General features: G+C 33.1%; 1 protein-coding gene across 1 annotated transcript in view; it reads right to left on the bottom strand.

The window, feature by feature from the left end:
• Nucleotides 1–21956, bottom strand: part of itpr1b (inositol 1,4,5-trisphosphate receptor, type 1b) — a 160630-nt gene that overhangs the window by 101755 nt on the left and 36919 nt on the right. Inside the window, 17 exon segments of the mRNA XM_051122130.1 lie at nt 1736–1873; nt 2142–2210; nt 3529–3702; nt 4106–4271; nt 4358–4409; nt 4487–4619; nt 5463–5656; nt 5797–5950; nt 6041–6182; nt 7149–7400; nt 7525–7710; nt 9338–9457; nt 9557–9729; nt 10563–10721; nt 12936–13077; nt 13389–13549; nt 14091–14190. Coding sequence (XP_050978087.1) covers nt 1736–1873; nt 2142–2210; nt 3529–3702; nt 4106–4271; nt 4358–4409; nt 4487–4619; nt 5463–5656; nt 5797–5950; nt 6041–6182; nt 7149–7400; nt 7525–7710; nt 9338–9457; nt 9557–9729; nt 10563–10721; nt 12936–13077; nt 13389–13549; nt 14091–14190 — 2515 coding nt within the window.

The raw sequence follows: 21956 nt of genomic DNA, 5'->3' as shown, positions 1-21956 counted from the left end.
CAGATCATAAAGAGTAATTCATTTAAGAAGCAGGATATACTAGTCACATTGCAGATTTTTGATTCACTAAAATGAACTGGATCATAGAATGTTTCATTCAGGAATCAGACTACACTGGGCACATTTTGATTCACTTGAAAGATGTGAATTTTAAGAATCATTCATTCAAAAATCAAAAACACTGGTCGTGTTGCAAGTTTCTGATTCACTTAAAAGAACCAGCTCATAAAGAGTCATAAAGAATCATTCATTCAAGAAGCAGGATATACTAGCCAGATCATAAAGAATCATTCATTCAAGAAGCAGGATATACTAGTCACGTTGCAGATTTTGATTTACTAAAATGAATTGGATCAAAAGAGTGATTCATTCAGGAATCAGACTACACTGGGCATATTTTGATTCACTTGAAAGATGTGAATTTTAAGAATCATTCATTCAAGAGTCGAGTACACACTGATTGTGCTTCATGTTTTTAATTTACTAAAAAGATCCAGATTAAAAAGAGTCATTTATTCAATAAACATACTACTATGTTCACACTGCAGATTTTTGATTCACTAAAATGAATTGGATCATAGAATGTTTTATTCAGGAATCAGACTACACTGGGCATATTTTGATTCACTTGAAAGATGTGAATTGTAAGAGTCATTTATTCAAGAATCAAATACACCGGTTGTGTTGCAAGTTTCTGATTCACTAAAAAGAACCAGTTCATAAAGAGTCATATTCAAGAAGCATACTATTTTGGTCATGTTCCAGGTTTTTGATTCACTAAAATGAATTGGATAATAGGAATGATTCATTCAGGAATCAGACTACACACTAAGCACATTCTGATTCACTTGAAAGATGTGAATTTTAGGAGCCATTCATTTAAGAATCAAATACACTGGTCATGTTGCATGTTTTTGACACACTAAAAAAAGAACCAAATCATAAAAAATATTTATTCAAGAAGCAGGATATACTAGTCACGATGCAGATTTTGATTTACTAAAATGAACTGGATCAAAAGAGTGATTCATTCAGGAATCAGACTACACTGGGCACATTTTGATTCACTTGAAACATGTGAATTTTAGGAGTCATTCATTCAAGAATCGAATACTGGATGTGTTGTATGTTTTCGATTCACTAAAAAGAACCAGATCAAAAAGAGTAATTCATTCAAGAAGCAGGCAATTCTTGTCATGTTGCAAGTTTTTTTATTCACTAAAATGAACTGGATCAAAAGAGTGATTCACTCAGGAATCAGATTACACTGGGCACATTTTGATTCACTTGAAATGTGAATTTTAAGAGTCATTCTTTCAAGAATCAAACACCGGCTGTGTTGTGTTTTTGATTCACTAAAAAGAACCAGACCAAACAGAGTAATTTATTAAGGAAATATACTATTCTGGTCATAGGAATGTGGAATCAGACTACATGGGCACAATTTGATTCACTTGAAAGATGTGAATTTTACAAGTCAATCATTCAAGAATCCAATGCACTGGTCTTGTGGCATGTTTTTGATTCACTAAAAAGAACCACATCAAAAAGAGTAGTTTATTCAAGAAGCATACTATTCTGGTAACGTGCAGGTTTCTGATTCACTAAAATGAACTTGATCATGAGAATGATTCATTCTGGGCACATCACATGATTTTGATTCACTTCAAAGATGTGAATATTAAGAGTCACTGGACACAAGCACACTTGACTACTGTATGTTCATATACTGCACCTTCTCATAAGGGATCTGCAGCAGCTCAAGCACCACTGAATGAGCTCCCATATTCCTCAAGAGCCTCTGCTGCTGTTTCTTACTCTTCTTCCCTGAGGGTCCTTCCTGTACACACAGTTTGCTGAGACGCAAGAGGATCTAAAGATAGAAAGACAGAGAGATGATGAGCTGAAGAGGAGAAAATGAAGTAAATGAACAGTGTTCATTTGAATGAACAGCTGTTACATGTGGTGCTCATACCATTTCCTCCAGACTTCAGCACAATCCAATCTTCTTTAGTTAAAAAGGCTACGTAATTAGCTTTACCATTTTTTTCGTACTTGGATGCATTAACTGCATTAGACGTAAAACCCTGTCTTATAATGGCTAATGTTCATGTGTGCGAACTATGTGAATGACACTTTACCTCCTTCACGTCTCTGTAATTGTCACTGCCATTCCCATCTGTCTTTTTTTTGCCCGAACCAGAGTCCCTCTAACATAAAGAGTAGACAAAGGCTAAATAAAGCAATTGTGAATGCTGTGTTACATTCAAATAATAATGGCTATTATATATGGAAAACTGCCTTTGGAAAAAAGGTAATTGTGAAATAAGGTTAAAAAACTGAAAATATAAGGTCTTAGTTATAAGAAAATGGGTAAAAATGACTCCTTTCTTTCTTCTTTGGATCTGATATCTATGGAAGCCTGCCACTGAATAAAAAAAAAGAAAAAAAGGTAATTTCTACTTTTTATATCACAATTTTTAGTTGGTTTTTTTCGCAATTCCAAGTTTACATCTCAAGTATTCTGACTTTTTTTCTCAGAATTGAGATATAAACGCATAATTGCGAGTGATAAAGTCATTTTTTTTTCACTTTTTTTCTCAGAACTGTGATGTAAACTCAAAACCGCAAGTTATAAAGACAGAATTGTAAGATAAAAACTCGCAATTGTAAGAAATCTGACTTTTCTTTCTCAGAACTGCATGTTTGTGACTCACAAATGTAAGTTTGTATCTCAAATTGTTGAGAAAAAACAATTTGTATAAAAAACGAGTTTGTATAATGCACTTCTGAAAATCTCAGAATTTTGAGAAAAGGTTGCAATTACCTTTTTTTTATCATTTTTTGTTAAACCCTTTAACAGTCACTCCCTATCTTGAACATAAACATGAAAAGGCACTATCCAAAGTTACATTTTTATAATTCATGAACAAAAAAATGTTGTAATATGATTTTGATGTACAATTTCCATGGTAATGCAATGTCTGATTTTAAAATGCTTTTCAAAGGATGAATTTTGAGATTTTAAGTTTCAGCTGATATATAATTTCTTAAGAGTTCTATTGCGTGATAGCAAAAAAGGCAACGAAGAAAGTCTTGACAAAGTGACAAAGGTCAGAACTCCTGTTATGATGCAGATTTTTGAGGAGTCTTGGACCTTCCCAAAGATATATAGTTTGCCATGATTAGATTATGATTTATTTGTAATATGGTGAAGTAAACACAGGCGTCCCAAAGAGAGGACGGTGACAGTTAAAGGGGTTAAGTGATCGAAACAGGCTTCCATAGATATATGTGGGGCATACAAAGATTTTAGAAAAAAAAAAAAAAAGCTAAAGTTTAGTTCAACTGTACACAAAACATAAGTAAAATAAAAAGTAAGTAGGCAGTAATGATGCAATGTATGCATCATAAAGAAACTCATGAATTAATATGGTACTATACACAATAACAGGCCAGCCAGCACTCATAAATATGTAAATGGGGGTCTCTGTGATGACCTTTGCCTTAAACAATAAATGCTGCCACCTTCTTTTTGTGGTCAGACTCTGCTGGGAGTCCGTCCCCTCCATCCATGCTTTCATCGCCCTGTCGCTTGTACACCCAGAGCTCAGATTTTTCCACATTAGATCGTAGCTGGTCAAGGTCTGATTTGATCTGCTTGTAGTTGTCAACATCCTGACTGGTCACTAGAAGCTGGACCTATGGAAAGGGAGTTGAAGGACAAATTTATGCTTTAAAACATTAACGGTTTTAAAGAAATTGTTCACTTCCAGAACAAAAATTTAGAGATAATATTAAAAAAAAGACATCATTTTGCTAGATAAGACCCTTATTCCTCAGCTGGGATCATTTAGAGCCCTTTGAAGCTGCATTTAAACTGCATTTTGGAAGTTCAAACTCGGGGCACCATATCAGTCCATTATATGGAGAAAAATCCTGAAATATTTTCCTCAAAAAACAATTTCTTTACAACTGAAGAAAGATTGACATGAACATCTTGGATGACCACGGCGCATCTTTAAGTTTTTGTTCTTTAAGTGACCTACTTCTTTAAAATGTTCCATGTCAGTACCATTCACTAAAGTGTCATCATGTTAAATACCTGTTTGAAAGCCATGAGCACTTCTTGTCTCTGGCTGAAGTGTCTGAAGAGCAGATGTAGCGCTCCAGACACAAGCGGTGGATAGTCGTGCATGGTGAGGTGCAGCAGAACCCTCAAAAACGTTCTTCCGCCATGGTCATCGAGATCCAGGGGTGTGTTCTCCTCACTGAGTTCAGAAAAAAACTACAGTTACACACTTGCGTTCTCTTACGAAGATTCTCACACCTTCTCATTCCAGAAATGAATCCTTACCTTCCACCAAAAATTCCTTCTGCTTGCTCTTCAATGTTCTCGAAGTCCAAAGCTGTGAAACACACAGAAACACTCACATAATCTGTATGAGTAATTTACAGGTGATGTCGAACGGGACACGCGGCATACCTGGGATACTGTTGGGCCCGTCTGCATTTGCAGAAGGCGCTGCATCAGTTTGCGTGTTGCTCTCGTCAAACTCACGCTTGAAGATGCAAAGCAAGCAGGAGATCCTGTAGTCCAGTCGGACATTCAGAATAAACTGAACAACAAAAAAGCACAAAGTTCAGTGTTTTATCAGATTTGAACTCTATTTTCAATTGCATTAAACATTTTGAAGCTTGACTTCAATTTGGTTGAAATTATGGTTTCTAAAAAATAAAAAAAATAAATAAAAAATATATAAAAATAAAATAAAATAAAATAAAGATACTTAGAAAAACATGTGTTTTAAAAAGGTTGAAAATAAAATAAACAAAAAATAAATTAACAATATATAAATATATACACACTGCCTTTCAAAAGCTTGGGATCTGAAAGATTTTTAATGTTCTTTAAAGAAAGACTTTTAAGCTGATCAAGGCTACAATAATTTGACCAAAAATACAGAAAAAACAGTAATATTGTGAAATATTATTGCAATTTAAAATAATGGTATTCTATTTTAATATACATTAAAATATAATTTATTTCTGTGATGTTAAGCTGAATTTTCATCAGCCATTACTCTAGTCTTCAATGTCACATAATCCTTCAGAAATCATTCTAATATGCAGATTTATTGTCAATGTTGGAAAAAGTTGTTTTTTTTGGAAAAGCTGTTTTTTTTGGAAGCTGTGATACTTTATTAGTGTTTACTATCACTTTTTATACATTTACCACATCCTTGCAGAAGAACAAGTACTAATTTCTTTGATAAAAAGAAAGAAAAAAAATACTCCCCCCTTACTTTTGAACATTAGTGTATATTGTTACAGAAGATTTCTATTTCTAATAAATGCTGAATACAGAATCAAAGAATGCAGAATGCCAAAAAGTCTTTAAAGAGCAGTTAAGCTGTTATTTCCATCCACGTTTTCTTCTTAAATTACAGGTTTTCAATCACCTGTAGGATCTCTATGATCTTTAGTTTGGTGTCCATCACCAGAATGTCTTCCTTCTCTGGTTCTGTCTGGGTCTTCACCACATCACCATCTGGAGGTGTTGTGGGGGTTGTGGGTAAAAATCCACCTCCTCTGAGGACCACCTGAGTCATCAGTTCCCCAACACCATGGATGGATCTCATTACATTGCTACCTGCTAACCAACAAATTGTTAAAATGACGTGGCTTGTACACCTGACTGTTTGAATATCATTTACAAGACCAACAAAGGATCTTAAGCTTGCTCATCCATAGACTCAAATTGTTATAATATGAGAAAAACAAGCAGTTCTTTACTTTTGGATTCGTCTCCTTTTTCCATTTTGTTTACGGGATAGATGGTGCTGACATGAACACAGTCCAAAATGGCCAACAGGATCTTAGTCAAACGCAACAAGTCACTGAAGTTGTAAAAGCCAAAGTAAATAAGGTTTCTTGCTAAATTCACAACCTTAAAAACACAAAATGAAACAGAAAAATTAGTCACGTCCAAAAACAACCCAAGTTTGTCACACTTACACATGTTGGAAAGGTGACTTACTTCAAAAGTGAGTTTGTTTTTCTCTTTATCAGAGAAAGGAACATTTTGACAGACCACATCTCTGAGGTAGTTCTCCACAAAATCCATAGTGAGCGAAAAGCGTTCCTTTATCTCGTCTCGACTGGTTCCATCGTTATCGTAACTATAACCAAAAAATACAATATTAAATACAACTGGTGGAGACAAAAAATACCAGAAACTTAATAATGTCAAAAGTTTTTGAACAGTAAGATTTTTTGTTTTTTAAAGAAGTCTCTTGTGCTCACCAAGCCTGCATTTATTTGATCCAAAGTACAGCAAAAACAGAAAAAATTGAAATATTTTTACCATTTAAAAGAACTGTTTTCTATTTAAATATATTTAAAAACGTAATTTATTCCTGTGATTTTAAAGCTAAAGCACTATTTTAAAGCTCCTTCAGAAATCATTCTAATATTATGATCTGCTGCTCAAAACATTTATTATTATTATTATTATTATGATGTTGAAAACAGCTGAGCAGATTTTTTTTTCAGAAAAAAAAAAGTTCAGAAGAACAGTACTTATCTGAATAACATTATAAATGTCTTTATCATCACTTTTAATCAATTTAAAGCATCCTTGCTAAACTGATGTATTAATTTCTATTAAAAAAAAAATTACTGACTCCAAGTTTTTGAATGGTATAGTATATAATGTTTCAAAAGCTTTTTATTTCAGATAAGTGCTGATCTTTCAATCTTTTTATTCATCAAAGAATCCTGGAAAAAATGTATTGAACAGTTTTAAATATTGATAATAATAGTAATAATAATACATGTTTCTAGAACAGCAAATCAGCATACTAGAATGATTTCTGAAGGATCATGTGACACTGATGACTGGAGTAATGATGCTGAAAATTCAGCGTTAAAATCACAGAAATAAATTCCATTTTAAAATATATTCAAATAGAAAACTGTTACTTTAAGAAGTAAAAATATTTCAAAATTTTACTGTTTTTGATGCACTTTGGATCAAATAAAAGCAGGCTTGGTGCGCAGAAGAGACTTTTTTTTAAAAAACATAAAATCTTACTGTTCAAAAACGTTTGACTGCTAGTGTATAATGGAATAACACTGCAACATACTCATCGATGGCAATTTTGGATGGGATCTCAGACCACAGCCTGGCGTATTTCACAGGCATGACCTGTTCCTGCGGATCACGGTCGACATGCATGTGAAGCATCAGCCGACAGAACGAGGCGCGGAGGTCGTAGGGCAGGTCTTCATCTGACATGCAGCGCAGGATCAGATCCACATCCAGCTGGCCTGATATCTTCTCAATGGCCAAGTACTGGCGGTCCAAACACATCCGTGCAAACAGGTTCAGCTGGTATCTGAGAAAGAAAATGAACCAGGAGTGCTTATGTTCAGTGTTCATTTCGAACATTTAAGCAATGATGTCGGTTTCTGGGTTTGCCCTGATAAACTTTACCCTTGGTTTATTTCCTATTGGCTGACCTGTAGTAGCTAATGACCTCCTGGTCCTCTTTCTGGCCTTCTTTAGCATCCTGTGCCAGCTCTCTGATGCTCTTACTCTTGATCTCCTTACCGCTGTCCTTCCAAAACAACCACACCTCTTCCTCATCTTCCTCGGACTCCACAGGACCCTCTCCAGACTCGACCTCAAACCGAGACAACACCAGTCTGGGACGAGAAAGAGAGAGAGAGAAATAAACATTTCAATTGGAACTGGCAAAAAATAACTTAGAATTATAACTTAGCATGACAAACAGGCAAAATAATTAGGAACATTTTGTACGTCTACAATGAGTCAGTGTTGAAGCACAGCTGTTTTCAACATTGATAATAAATGTTTCTAGAGCAGTAAATTAGCGTATTAGAAAGATTTCTGAAGTATCATGTGACACTGAAGACTGGAGTAATTCCATCACTCCATTCTAAGTTTTCCATCACAGGAATAAATTACATTTTAAAATGTATTCACATAAAAAACAAAATTATTTAAAATTGTAATATTATTTCATAATATCATTTTGGCAAATCCAGGTCATTTACCATAGAAATACAGTGTTTCCTTTTTAACTGTTTTAGCGCCAGCTGTGGTCCGATCGTGTTAAAACTTTGCATGCTTGTTTAGAATCACCTGTTGCATATGCTCAGCAGGTTTTGTGAAGTTTTGAGTTTGCCTTTCGGCTTTATAGGATTTGGGATAAATTTGGACAGCCCCATTTTCTAAACAACCCCGTTATAGCTCCCCAAAGGGTAAATTTCAACATTTTTTTCAATTCCAGAGAATTGTACTACAGTGTTTTTTTGAGCGAAAAACCTAGGACTAGCTCACAAAAGTATTTTGACATCTTCTCAATCATTTAAAAAAAACAATTTGACAGTGATTCTAGAGGCAGAGCTGTCCAGGAATGGGGAGTTCTATCATTTGATATGAATATTGCGTGTATATGTGAAAAAACGCTTGATGTACAATCGTTTACACCTTTGAATAAATCGATATTGCCCCCTCAGTGGCTGATTTATTTCAAATTTAACTCGAAGAGTCAAAGAGGCCCACCGAGTTTGTTCTGATCGGCCTTGTCTAAAAGGTGTTAAAAATTCATCGACCAATGTCAGCCATGTTTTTTTAGATACACAAATGTCCACTTTGGACAAAGACCATGCACACCAATTTTCACGTTGATAGGACAAATGGTTGTGTAGTTATAGCCATTTTAAATGTTTTTATGTCTTTAATATCACCACCAAGTGGCCAAGCTCCACCATTTTGTCCTGTGACCTCAGATTGAGCTCTTACATAAATGTTCTGAGTTTGGCAGAGATATCTCATTCCATTTAGGAGTTATAGGCATTTTACCAAAAATGCCCCGTCCCTTTCAAAAGTTTTGGCGCCTCTTTGCGATGGTGAGTCGAAAGTTCAACTTTTTTTGATAATTATTGATATTCACTCTTCAGAGAATCTTTCTGTACTGGTTTGGTTCAGATCAGACAAAAAGCCTAGGACTGATACCTGGAATACCCAAAAACTTTGACCCTGCAACTGACGGTTTACGAGTTATGATCGATTTCTTCGTTTGATCACTGTAGCATCCTCGTCAGGCCGACCAGGGCGAGCCTTGGTCACTTTTACAGTTTGGTCTGCACAATCAGTTTTTAATCATTCATGACCATTCTAACAATCACAATAAGGTTTCAATGCTATGCACTTGAACCCCTAACTACATAAAGCAATATTGCATGTGTGAGTCACATTTTCTTTTATTCGCTTTTCTTTTGTTCATGGTCTTTAAAAATGTCTCACTTGGTCTCTATAAGGATGTCGGCGTTGGCGGGATTCAGCACCGCGTTACAGATCAGCTCCTGAGTCACTGGGATGGACTTATTCATGGACACACACAAATCAGACAGGTAGTCCAGAAACCTAAGCATAAACAGCACATGGAAACATGTCAGATTTTCCATCTTATGTAAGCAACAAAATGTAAAAGCTCTTTTGTCTCCGCAGTACACTCTCTCCCACCTTGGTTCACGGTTTTTCCTCACAAGGCTGACAAACGTGTCAATTTCTGCCGCCGTGATGTGCTTCTCCAAGAGTTTGCGGTTGTTGTGGAGGAGGGCCGTTATTGTATCTTCGGCCAACACATCGTAGCCGATCTGTTTCTGCATGAAGCGGAACTGCTTGGCGATGTATTCCTAGACAGGGGGCACAGAGAGACAAAGTGACTCATTCTGTTTGTTCATACATCAGACCTGTCACACATTCTCTTTTAAAAACACATTTACACGAGGATAAAGGATACATCTTTTGGTTGGTATGACACTTAAGTTTTGATTCCAATTTAGTTTCATCATAAAGAATGCAAACGTCCCATATTGTTTGATTCATACAGTAAATTAATAATCCACAAAGAATGTCTTTCTGCATTTAATAAGAAGTTTTTGCTCTGGTAAGGACTTTGGGTGTGTGTGTGTGTGTGTAAGTGAGAACACGGGAACTTCCGCTACCAAAAATTGAATAATAAAGTAATAAACCTTGTTAAATAAAGTTAAATGCATTAACTTTTTAATGAATCACACTGATTAATGCATTGACGTCAACATATATATAATACAGAATTTTAATACTTGAAGAAGTTAAAAGTTTGAGGTCAGGTTGCATTATATATAGTTTTTAGAAGCGTTTCGAGTTTAAAAAGTATTCATTAGACATGTGTAATGTTAGAAACCACAGGAAGTCACACTCATGCCTGCAGATACAGATAGCATCTTGAAGTTCATGAATATATCTGAGAGAATCAAAATGAAGGCAAGCTAAATTGAATCATATCAGCATGGCTTTAGAGAACAAACCAATCAGCGGGGGGAAGCACCGGGACTTTGGGTTCTGCGTTTTCACAATATGATTTTTTCATGAGAAAAAACAATAATGAAATTCTCACTAAATATTGCAAAATATTAATCATTTATGGAGGCCAATGGTTGAAGCAGAGATGTTCCAATGTCGGCATGTGCTCCTGCAGACCCACCTGGTTCTTTCTGTAGTCCTGCTGTGAATGTCGCAGCACACGGTAGCACAGTCTGCAGATGTGCCTGAAGGGGGCGTGTCTCTGGTCACTCAGCTCCTCCAGACGCAACATGGGACCATCGCCGCTGTCTGTGAACGGGGCCTGAAGCAGCTTGAAGATCTATTGAAGGAGAGAGAATGGAGATAATGATAAAATGAAAAAATAATGGCTCCTCCATGGTGGTTCCATGAAGAATGTTCACCATCCTTGGAAGCATTTCATTGCACAAAAGGTTTTTTTATAGTGGAAAAACGTTCTTAAGATTATTTTAATATTCTTTACACTATATGAAAAAATAGTTATTTTACGAGCCGTCCACTGAAAGGTTCTATGACAAACCAAAAATGGTTCTTCTGTGGCATCACTGTGGAAAACTACAGAAGGCTGTTTCTGCCACCGAAAAACAAAACAAAAAACTCACAACTCGACTTTTGTCTTGCAGTTACATGTTCACATCTCACAACTGAGATGATATCAGAATTGAGAGATATCAACTCGCAATTGTGAGTTATAAAGTCAGAATTGTGAGACAAACCTGCAATACTGAGAAAAAAAACGTGCAATTCCAAGAAATAAAGTCAGAACTCACAATTTTTGTTCTTAGAATTGCAACTGCGAGTTATTAAGTCAGAATTGTGAGATATAAACTTGCAATTATGAAAACATCGGTCTTTTCTTCCCCATCAAACTCTCAAGAGTTTTAACTTCTATTGCCAGTTTATATCACAATTCTGAGAAATAAAGACAGGTGTTGCAAGATGTAAACCCACAATTCTAACTTTTCTTCTTAGAACTGTGACTTTGTTTCTCGCAACCGTGACATTTTTCCTCAAAATTGCAATTGTGAGTTATTAAGTCAGAACTGTGAGACATAAACTTAAAATTATCTTTTCTTTCCTCTCAAAATTGGACTTTATTTGAATTTATTTACTCACTTAAATGTATGGCTGCCCTAATAGTCGAAGAGAAGAGGCTTGGTCGGCCAAAATTTCATTAGTCGCAGAATTTTTTTTTTTTTAAATCCACAGGAAGCGGCAAACTCACAGTCAGATCATTAACGGCTGGTCTTTGTGGTAATACAGCACAACAGGCAGGACATCCAAATACTCGCTTATCATTCATCGACCTCAAATATGGCTTATCATCTGAAATATGTTAGTGCAAAGTTTGCAACTTCACATAGAAAAATGTGCACTATTAAAGTGTCTGTGTGGAGTGTGGAAGCTGAATAGTAGCATGCTCACTGCATGACAGATGGAGACACTGGTGCGGTCACTTGCCCTTGAAATACTCCATCATTTTTAGTCATACAAATAAGACTAATACATCTTTAGAATCTGAACTAACAACAACAATAACAACAAAACATTGTGCTTTTGTAAAATAATGAAAGCAATCAGGATGCGCTTTCTGCCGTTTCGGTGTCTGTGAACTTGAACACAAAACTATGAAACTCTAAAACTCTGTGTATAAATAATTTATTAATAAATGAATAATTTATTAATAAAATGAACAACTACTAGTCAACCAGAAAAATTTTTAGTCGAAGGGCGGCCCTACTTAAATGTCATTCTAAACTAGGGATGAGCAAGACCAGTCAATATTGAAAAATACTAGTTGACTAGTCGAAATTTAGCCAGTTTAATGTTAGTTTTTCAAAATAATACATTATTTCATAAATCGGATATCTAGAGATGAAAATTTTTCCTTAGACCTTGCATGCTTGTGTTTCCATCATGTTATTCGCTACAGGCTCATAAAAATGTTCGCTTGGAAAACTGACTTTCTTCAGAATGGTTTTGTTGATATGTTCCTATAACGCCTAATAGCGCCTTACTGTGCTTCCTTGTTTACAAGGCTAACCATGGTAACCATTGCATTTTTCCTTGTCCAAAAGCGCCACCTGCTGTCAGAGAGTGAATCTACATTTTCATTCACCCCATCTGCAGCTTTTGTTGCGGTCAGTGTGTTAACTTTAACCATTTGATGGGAAAAAAAAGGTGCAATTTGGGAAAAAAAGGTATATAGATTTTTTTTTGCCGTTTTTATGTCTTTATTTAGATAGGACCATATAGATGGACAGGAAGTGAAGTGGGAGAGAGAGAAGGGGGTGGGATCGGGAAAGGTCCACGAGCCAGGATTCGAACTCAGGTCACCCGCAGCGCAATAGCACTATATGTTGATGCGCTAACCACAAAGCTATTGGTGCCGACATCTAGAAATTTCTGCCTCGTTTTGACTTTCTTCTTTATTTTTAGACTAGTCGACTAGTCATATGTACATTTTAAAGTGAAGGACATATGCATAAATGTAAGGTATTGAAGAACATCCTACTTGTTTTAAGATATTCTGCTCTCTCATGAGTTTCTGCCGTTCACGGTTGGGTTTATTGACCATGATCTCCAAAACATCCTGTCCATTGTTGGGAATGTCCACCACAAAAAACACAAGATCCTCGAGAAGCTTAGTGACAAACCTACAGAATGCACAGAGAAAAGAATGTCATGTTGAACACTCTTTAATCAAGAACAAAATCTGGTAATTTTCCGCTAGAAGTTGTGGGAAATACTGCACATTCACCACAGTACTGCTTTTGAAATTCCAGTTTAGACCTAAAGGGCCTCTGGGAACAGTTCGCACATGAGTTAGTGCACTGTAATCAATTGATACCGCAAAACAGCATGAGGTGTTAACTGAGGTCGTAGCAAAATTTAGTAAATTTAGTAAGGGGTCACTGAAGGACTGAAGCACTTTCCAAGCACACGCCCACTCTCTCAGGGGTCGTACCTTCTTTCATTCTGGGTGATTGTGCCCTTTTCCAGCTTGCCAGCGATGGATGCCAACACTTTACTGGCATCGTTGGCAAAGTCCAGGTCCCTCACCTCCGCAGGAGGAACTGGCACAATAGCGAAGGCCTCTTTATCTTCTTTGACAGCTGATGTACCAATCTGAAGGAAAAAACAATCTAAAAGTTAGTGCAGCATTAATATGAATATATATGAACATATGATAACATATGATAATACATTTGTACCCATTCCATAAATTTTACATTTTATACAGACTTCATAAAAATATAAATATGGCATATTAAATACTACTACTACTACTAATAATTATTATTATTATTATTATTATTGTTATCAACATTAGTATTATTAGTATTACATTCTATACATCCTATTTAATTTGGAATAAATTAAAAATGAATTTTAATTCAAATTTGTATGTATGTATATATGTATACATACATATATACGTACATACATATATACATATATATATATATATATATATATATATATATATATATATATATATATATATATATATATATATATATATATATATATATATATATATATATATATATATATATACATACACATACATATATACATACATACATATACATACATATATATACATATATATATATATATGTTTTTTTTTTTTTTTTTTTTTTTTTTTTGCTTATACATCACCCACCCGTAACATAACTGGCTTCTCCTCCTCTTTGTCGATGGGGTTGTTGGTGCTGTGGACCCATGTATTGGTGCACAAGTGCCTCAGTCTCACATATGAGTTCCTGAGGAGGAAAAAATTGGTAAAACAATTAAAAAAAAAAAAAAAAAACATTTATTTCTACACGAATGAAGGTAACTGGAAAGGTAATCGATAACCTCCCTCAACCCTTAATCTTAAGGCCACTGAGAGTTTACAGGAGGTCACTGAACATTCCTGCTGCGGCGAGGGTCGTCTAGGGTCACATTTAGCAGGCAAATGAGTTCATTTCACCGTTTAGCAATGCTTCAAATGCTCAGTAGGGGATAAAACACACATACTAAGTCGTCATGTGAGCACCTTTAGAAGTCAAAAGGGTTCAGGGCCTATATGATGGGGGTGGGAGCCTTCAGGTCATCGTGACCCCAGTAAACTCATGTGGTGTACAACATTTAAGAGGATATAATTGTCTACAGCCAAACAGTGGCTCTATTGAGGATATAAAAGAAACATCTGTGCCACAAACACACTAACCAGACATCAAACTCTAATGTATGGAACATAAGTAAAATCTAATTGATTTTCTGCAACTGCATCAGATATTTTCATGTGCTTCTGACATAAGTAATTAGTTTTAAGTCTCGTGCATTCGCAGACTTAAGTTGTTGTGGTTGTATTGCGCAATCACAACACAACCATTCCCTGAGTTTAGGCCGTTGGCTCCAACAGTGCCTGCGGGAGCTATAGCAGTTACACACACAAACACACACAGGCCTTCTAGCTATCAAAGCCTCTATTGTTCTTAGTGTGTGTAAGTGTGTGTGGTGCTCAAACACACCCCTACAAGGAAGTTCAATACCTGTCACTCTCGTTTGACTAAATTGCCAAAGCACAATGCACCTGTTCACATTACTCTTGTACACTAAGGCGACATTCACACTGCAACCCAATCTGTTTTCGCAAGTTTGTTAAACAAGCGATGCTTCTAAACTCAACTGCATTTGTAAAACACCCTGGCATCATCAGAAATATATATTTATTTTTAAAAATATATATACATTTAATATAGTTATATTCAGAGGAGGATGGTGTCAGATTGCATAATAATTGTAAGGGAGAGGGAGCAATTAAAAAAAATCATCATGGTACAAAGAACAATATTGAGGTAAAGAAACACTCCACCCAGAACATGACTTGGCTTTTTTGTGTGCGTGAGAGAGAGAGAAGAAGAGAGAGTCACCTTTAAAAAAATGTGGTCAATTCTTTTTTTTGGGTCAGTCTATTTTTTTAATTGGATCATAATACTTTTATTCAGCAAGGGTGCATTACATTGATCAAAAGTGACAGGAAAAATATTTATTTATTTTTTGTTTTGTTATTTTAAATAAATGCTATTCTTTTAATTTTGGAAATGCATCGGGTTTTCCACAAAAATATTACTTTTGTGTTTCTTTACGTCAATGTTGTTCTTTGTACCATGATGATTTTATTTTTAATTGCTTCCTCTCCCTTACAATTATTATGCAAATTGACACCATCCTCCTCTGAATACAAGTATATTAAATGTATATATATTTTTAAATATAAATATATATTTCTGATGATACCAGGGTGTTTACTCAGGTTTTTCACAAAATATTACTTTTATTACTTTTATACAAAAATAAGTACTTTTATTCAGCAAGGGTGCATTACATTGATCAAAAGTGACCAAAAAAAAAGTTGTTTTTTTTCTTTCTTTTTTCAAAAGTGATAGAAAAAAAAATCTTTTTACATTTTTACTTTTATTAACTTTATACAAAAACTTATACTTCTGTATTAATTACTGATCAAATTGCATTAGCGATCAAAAGTGAGAGAATTTTTTTTTAAATAAATGCTGTTCTTTTTAACATTCAATTCAATCCTGTATCAATCCTTTTCGGAATCCTGAAAATGCATCACGTTCCACAAAAATATTAAGCACAACTGTTATCAACACTGATAATAAATGTTTCTTGTGTGACAGGAAAAAAAAAAAAAAAAAAAAAAAAATATATATATATATATATATATATATATATATATATATATATATATATATATATATATATATATATTTTTTTTTTTTTTTTTTTTTTTTTTTTTAATAAATGCTATTTTTTTAAACATTCTGTTCAAAGATTTTTAATAATTTTACAAATAATGTTTTTTAATGTTCTAATCAAGGAATCCTGAAAATGCATCAGGTTTTCCACAAAAACATTACTTTTATTACTTTTAGACAAAAAATATTACTTTTATTCAGCAAGGGTTCATTACATTGATCAAAAGTGAAAAAAATGTTTTTATTTTTCTTTTCTTTTTTTTTTTTTTTTTTAAATTAAATACTGTTTTTTTTAAATGTTCTTTTTAAAGAATCCTGAAAATGCATCAGGTTGTTCACAAAATATTACTTTTATACAAAAAATAATACTTTTATTCAGCAAGGCTGCATTACACTGATCAAAAGTGAGCACTTTTTGTTTGTTTGTTTAAATAAATTCTGTTCTTTTAGACGTTCTATTCAAAGAATCCTGAAAATGCATCACGTTTTTCACAAAAATCTTACTTTTGTACAAAAACACTTATTCAGCAAGGCTGCATTACATTGATCAAAAGTGATAGAATAAAATATCTTTTTACATTTTTAATTTTATTAACTTTAATACTTTTGTATTAATTACTGATCAAAAGTGAGAGAATTTTTTTTAAATAAATGCTGTTCTTTTTAACATTCAGTCCATTCCTAATCAATCCTTTTTTGGAATCCTGAGAATGCATCACATGTTCCACAAATATATTAAGCACAACTGTTATCAACATTGATAATATATGTTTCTTGAACAGCAAATCCGCATATTAAAATAATTTCTGAAAGACTGGAGAAAAGATACTGAAAATTCAGCTTTGCATCACAGGAATAAATTACACTGTAAAGTATAATAAACCAGAAAACAGTAATTTCAAAATTAGAATAATTTGCAAAATTATTTGCATAATTTTTGATCAAATAAATGCGGTCTGGGTGATCAAAGAGAGAAAATTCTTACAAAATGCTTGAACATTAGTGAATCATCTACATATATGTAGAAAAAATGCTTATTTGTTCTTAAAAACCTAGAGTTAAAAGTCTTGCTTAAAAGTCTAAAGTTTATCAGTAAAAATCTATTTTTATTTCTACTTTTGTCCTTTTATCCATTTTTTAAATTCAGTTTAACACTTAAAAGTTAAGTTGAGTCAAATGCATATCAGACTGAGAATTTCTTTATTCAGTTAGACGTTAAAATGACATGCTTTCTGAATAGACTGTTTAAACAGAAGTCACACTACAAGACATCAAATAAATATTAGACTGAAAATATGTTTTTTGCTGTTTACACTGTCGCTCAGCTCTATGTCACATGTCAACGACTGTCCTTACATAAGGATGTGATTTGGGCCTCATTCAGCTTGCGGCTTCAATGTATCCAAAGTGTCAAACATTCATTCAAAGCACACACATTTGTACAATTATACGCACACATACACGCGCAAGTAAAATTGAGCATAATACTTCACACAAACACACTCTGTCTCACAGATAAACACGCTTTATCAGACACAGCTGTATTCCTAGCACGGTTGCATAATCGCCTATGTGTCTAACAGGCTTACCTTTGTGTGTATGTGTATGCGTATGCCCCCTGTGCCCTCTTAGACTAATTAGTCACATCTACAACCCTCCTGTGCTGCGAAAGAGCCACTTCGTTTGTGAGACCGAGGGTATTTCAGGTCACACTTAAAGCTGTGACTTTGAAAATCCCTTTACTAGGATTAAATTTAAAGACGATCTCTCTCACACACATTCGCAGCGCTCAGACATACAAGATAAAGCCAGCTTGCTACACATATGACCGTTCCTGTCAGCGGTTTAGCGTTGCATGAAATCCATTCAAAACATGTGATCGAGAGGTGCCGTATAATCTATAGATGTGTTCAAAGCCCATAGGCTCAATATACAAAGAGGCAGCTATTGATTCAAGACACACAAACACACATTCATCATTCTGACACCATTAGCTCATGCTCGCATGAATCAGACTGCATTCAAATAGAAACTCACGGCAGAAAAGCTGTGAAGATAGCGGCTGGGGCTTATAGGACCACTAAATCACAAGAAATTAATAAGAAGTCTAAGACATTTACAAAGACATTTTGAAAATGAAGGTTCATTTTTAGCACCTTTAAGATTTTCATGACCACAATAAATAAATAAATATAAAAAACAGATAATAAATATAAAATATATAAATAACATAAAATATATATTTATAAATAAGTAAAAATAAATGGTAAATAAAAAGTCTTAATGGCGTTAACAGGAAGATTACATACTTAAATATAACCACTTTGTTATGTCAAAATAAGACTTGAAACAGCATGAAAACATGATCTGTGGGAGTTTTTAATGAGTAATAAGCTTGGTGAAATTTGAAGTAAACCTATTGGTCTGTGACCAATATTTAACGAGCACTGACGACAGATGATCCAAAGTAAACTATTAAATAAAATATATTGTTTAAAATGTTACTGCATTGAGTTATCATTTTGTATATTTTATTTTATTTTTTTATTATTATACTAAATAAAAACATTTTTAAAAAATAAAAAAAAATTGTATGTGTATATATACATATATACACATACATACATACATACAATTATACATACATACAATTTTTTATTGTTTCATTATTTAATTTATTTATATATACATATATATATATATATATATAAAAATTGAAAAATAAATTGAAAACAATTGTACTACGATGTACAGAACACACCCACAGAAGACAAAAGACACATTTTTAAAATGTTATTTATTTATTATTAACTTTAAATAAAAAATAAATATAATAAAATAATCTACTAAATTATTTTAGTAATTAATTATATTTATTATATATTTTAAAACATTAATGACTATCATTTTTTACTATGATTCACAGAAGACACACACTAAAATGTGTCCAGTTTAATTTTTAAAATATTTTATTTTTTTTATTAACAATCTTTAAATAAAAAATAATATATATATAAAAAAATATTATTTTATTTTTAACAAAACATTAACGACTATCATTTTTACCATGATTTACAGAAGACGTCTTCTTTTATATATTTTACTTTATTTATTATTCATTTTTACATTATTTTAAGATTCAGAATATATTTAATATATATTATAACATTAATAACTATCATACATTTTTACCATAATTTACAGATGACACCAACTAAAATGTTCTTTAGTTTCAAAACATATGTACCAACAAAAATCATTAGATGATATTAAAAAAAACATATTAGATGATATTAAAAGACTGTATTTAAGGATAGAAATCTAAATAATAATTAATTTTACATATTTACCAATCTTTGCTACTATCTTTCAAACCACTAGGTTTTATCCATGATCACTTCTTTCATATGATCATTCCTTTGTATATTTTCATAAGTACAGGTCAGAATAAGTATGTTGTTTTATTTTTATATAAATACATAAATACAAGAAACAATTAGTCACACTTTAAGGTCCAATTCTCACTATTAGCAAACCATTAAATATGACTTTTGCCTCAATAAACTACTAATTTGCTACTTATTAGTAGTTAGTAAGGTAGCTGGTAGGATTAGGGATGTAGAGTATGGTCAAGCAGGATATGTGCTAATAAACAGCCAGTATGCTATGAATAGGCATGCTAACAAGCAACTAGTTAATAGTAAGAATTGTTACCTATACTACAATTTGACCCATATTATATTTTCACACATATATGAAACATTAACGTAGACACTTTACTTGCATTTATTATGCTTTCTATGTGTATAAAATCACTTTTGTACATTTATTTTTATGCAGACACCTCCCCACACCCAACACAAACATATACAAGTGCATACTTGAGTGAACGATAATCTGGTCATCTTCATGTGATTCACTCATTAAGTCCCAAACCTGAATTTCCCCTACTATGGTTTGATTCTGAGCAGTAAGGAAGATTACTTCATAAAAACCACTTTCCAAGTGATTGCTTATATAAATAAGGGAATCTGGGGGAGGATGGTTACGCAACATCTGGCTTCTGTTTTAACAACATGTTTCGACAACATGGAAAGATATCAAGCTGGCAAAGCGCACGGTCACCCTGATTTCCTGCCTCCGCGCCCTGACGGGACTTTCCTGGCTATTTTCAGCAATAAAAATCAGAATTTGCAGGTTATCTGAATGAAGAGATCACACACACAAAAAGGAACACGTGCGCACTCCACCCTGGAAGCGTTTTTGGTTTTGCGGTATGAGGACAAAGAGTCTGTCGGGTGTGAGTAGACATGTGATCTCATGTGTGTGTTTTTCCTAGTTTGGCACCTCGCTCTTGTTCCGTCACACATGATTCACTGAGCCAACAGTTAAAAACAAACAAAAAGATTCGCCAGACTTCGGGAGATCATGAGATGTAGGCGACTTTCGGTAGCAGGAAAATGCGTGTGCGTGAAATGACATCTTTCCTGTGACTTATATCCATAGCAGCGTCAATCAGAAACAATAGTCTGTTTTCTCTTTAGGTTTATTTAGGGTCGTTCACTACTTTACTTAAATATCCCAAAGGCCTGAAAACAACATGATAATCAGCCACTGTGTGTGTTGTGGGTGCACTTTCAAATCCACAGTTGGGGCAAAATCATATTTCACTTTTCACAACTTTTTCAGGCAACAGAAAAAGAGGGAATCAGAGAAATGAACGGTCTGAACGTATCATAAACAGGAATCTTACATTACTCAAAGCTCAAACTGACAGCACTGAACCTGCCAATCCGACTCAGTTTACTTTTTTGCAATCTCTGCATGCACCAATAAAGCATATATAGTTGTATTTTGTCATCTAATGAGTTAAGTTGAAGAAACGTTTACAAGACATTTTGCATAAAAAAGACAATTTTTCTGTATTTTTACATTTTCATTATCCTCAAATTCTCAAATGTTATTACACTCTAAGATTTTTTTTTGCACTTCTAATTAATAATTAATTAATAAAGTTCTCAGTGATGATCATAGCTGCAACTACTTTTATTTCAATCTATTAATCAGTAAGTCAAAACATTAAAAACCAAATATATCCTTAACTAATCAAAGCACTATTTTGTTGCATAATGCTGATGAGAATTAAGGTGTGAAATATGCTTAATTGCAATGAAAAACATCATAGCCAGTAGTCAACGCAAGTACTTTAAATCTAGTTTTAACTCTAAATATAAATTATATTGTAAAATATTATCTAAAATTAAAAGTAAAATATTAAATGTTTTTTTATACGGCAATAAATGATCAAATTTTTGATATAAAAATATATTCTATTATTTTTAATCTTTAATGTTTTTTAAAGATTATCTATTATGTCTATTATATTTATTTTTTATTTATAGTATTATATAAATATAAATTATATATATATATATATATATATAAATAATTTTACATTTTTTATTATTTATTTATTAATTTATATAAAGTACAGGTCACTTTTTTCACAATTTAAAATGAAAAAACCCTGTATATTCCACAATTTTTCTATATAAAAATATTTGTAAAATATAATATAATCAATTATACAAAGATATTAGAATAGAAGATTTTTTCTTTTTTTCATTTGAATTTTTTTCATTTTAACTTTTAATTTTTTTGTGAACTTGTACTTTATTAAATTAATAAATAAATAAATAAATATTTAAAATAAATATATATATATATATATATATATATATATTATATAACAGAATACACACATA

The sequence above is a fragment of the Labeo rohita genome, chromosome 11 (assembly GCF_022985175.1).
Source record: "Labeo rohita strain BAU-BD-2019 chromosome 11, IGBB_LRoh.1.0, whole genome shotgun sequence".
NCBI lineage: Eukaryota > Metazoa > Chordata > Actinopteri > Cypriniformes > Cyprinidae > Labeo > Labeo rohita.
The sequence above is the reverse complement of the archived record's forward strand: the minus strand, read 5'-3'. Positions and strand labels throughout refer to the sequence as shown.